Here is a 2,252-nt window from a genome sequence, read left to right on the forward strand (position 1 = left end):
ATTTTATATAACATTTATTATTATTATATAAATACGTTGTTAGGAGAGAGTGGAATGAATGAATGAGAAAGAGGAAAGGAATAAATGAATGAGTGAAAGGGAGAAAATGAAACTTAATCTTATTATATAANATATAAAAATTTTATTTATATTTTTATAAAAAAAATTATTGAATTTATTAAATGCTAATCAGAAATTCTATATTATTAAATTCTATATTAGAATACAAATTTATAATAAAATAATATTATTTAAGCGTAAATTAAAAATAATTTTATAGAATAATATATAATGTATAATTAAGAATTATTATTTCTATAAGATTAATACTACTTAACATATTAAAATATAAAAAAATATATATTTTTAGAATTATATAAAATGTTAATACATTTATAAGATAATCTTTGAAGGATCAAATCTAGAAATAAATACAAATATTAATAAAATAAATACTCTATAAATATTATCGAAACCATTCGTAGGTAATATTTCAAATAGAATTGAATTGAAGAAAATTTAAAAATTAATTCTAAAAATAAGATACAGATTAATTACAAAATATAAAATATCTAAAAATGAGTATAAATAAATAGATATTTAAATATCGATAAAATAATTTATCAAATCATTGACAAATGAAACATTTATAAAAATCAAAATAATTAGGGAAGATAACTGTTGTATATTGACAAACAAAATAATAAAAGTAAAAATAGGTTTCTAAATTAATTTATAGATAAGATTAAAATTATTATAGTATCTATTTAAATGCAAATAATAAATAATAAATATTATAATTAATTATATTATAATTAATAAATATTTTAAGACGTTATTAAAAAAAAACAACTCAAATTTAATTTCTTTAAAAGATATATATGTTTTTATAAATTTTAAAAACAATTTTATTCATTTTGACAAGTAATTCTAACAAAGAGAATCGAAGAAATAAGGATTATTCTAACAATAATGAAAAAATCGAAATATATACATTGTTAAGGACTTATGAAACGGTCGGGTAATCTGGCCTATGTTTTCAATAGTTTGAGTACCGTAATAACTTGACAATAATAATAATTTATGAGTAATTTTCCTAACGTTTTCCAAATCTCTAATTTCAACAAAAGTGCCTGACAATAATTTATGAGCATAATTTTTCTAATGTTTTCCAAATCTCTAATTTCAACAAAAGTATCAACGGCTTCACAAATCAAATGTATACGATGGATCAAGGAAGCGAAATTCTGACCCCCACGTGCTCGACCCCGACGCGACCCCGTAAGGGCTCATCCTTCGAGGCCGTCCTCCAGTGCAATCATTGGTTCCTTCAATCCCCTCTCTATGTCCATTTTTCTCAAAAGACAAGGGAAAAACCAAGGGTCACGATAGTCTTGCGATAGAGTGATATAAAAATCGAAACGAGAAGTTAAAATCACAGTTAGCAGCAGTCAAAGTATTCGTACATTACGAACATATAGTTTTACATATAGTTCTATAATAAGTGATCCTTCGAGCAATAAGTTTAGACATTTCATTTGTGCAATATTTAAAATCGTTCATTTCCGACTCATTCCGACTTTAACATACATTAAATTATAAAAACATAAATAAATAAAAATATTATATATATTTTTTCTCTTAATAATTTCAAGAAAACTTCAATTTCAAACTTCAATTTTATCATATTTTCATATCATAATAATAACAAATCAGCTATAAATATAATATATAATATTTAATATATAACTATAAACATAAGTAAATATTTACATAAACATATGATAACATTAAAGATAATATTAAGTTTTAAAACCTCAATTATATACTATCATTTTATAATATAATAATTCGTCAAAGAGTAGAGTTTCTCAGATAACAACAGTGTGATCAAATCAATATGTTTGATTATTTTCAAATATTAATTTCACTCGTTGCGATTTTTCTCGCTTTGTACTATTATTTTACGTCGAATTTTGATTTCTGGAAAAATCGCGGAGTGGTTGGACCCAGACCTATACCATTTTTTGGAAATACAAAGGATGTTGTATTAAAAAAAATTGAAATAAGCAATTACATAACGGAATTATATAAGAGATATGAAAATGAGGCAATGTTCGGGATATTTTTTGGTGGATCGCCTAATCTTATTTTGCGTGATTTAGATCTCATCAAAGATGTTTTAATTAAAGATTTTTCTATATTTGACGAACGAGGATTCAAGATTTCTGAACGGGTATGTATTTTTTTTT

General features: G+C 22.9%; 1 protein-coding gene across 1 annotated transcript in view; it reads left to right on the top strand.

The window, feature by feature from the left end:
- LOC102672612 overlaps nt 1-2,252 on the top strand; it is a 9,638-nt gene that overhangs the window by 5,147 nt on the left and 2,239 nt on the right. Inside the window, exon 7 of the mRNA XM_031509755.1 lies at nt 1,880-2,236. Within this exon, the coding sequence (XP_031365615.1) occupies nt 1,880-2,236 (357 nt within the window). The remainder of the gene's footprint in view (nt 1-1,879; nt 2,237-2,252) is intronic.

The sequence above is a fragment of the Apis dorsata genome, unplaced genomic scaffold (genome assembly GCF_000469605.1).
Source record: "Apis dorsata unplaced genomic scaffold, Apis dorsata 1.3 scaffold_172, whole genome shotgun sequence".
NCBI classification, from domain to species: domain Eukaryota; kingdom Metazoa; phylum Arthropoda; class Insecta; order Hymenoptera; family Apidae; genus Apis; species Apis dorsata.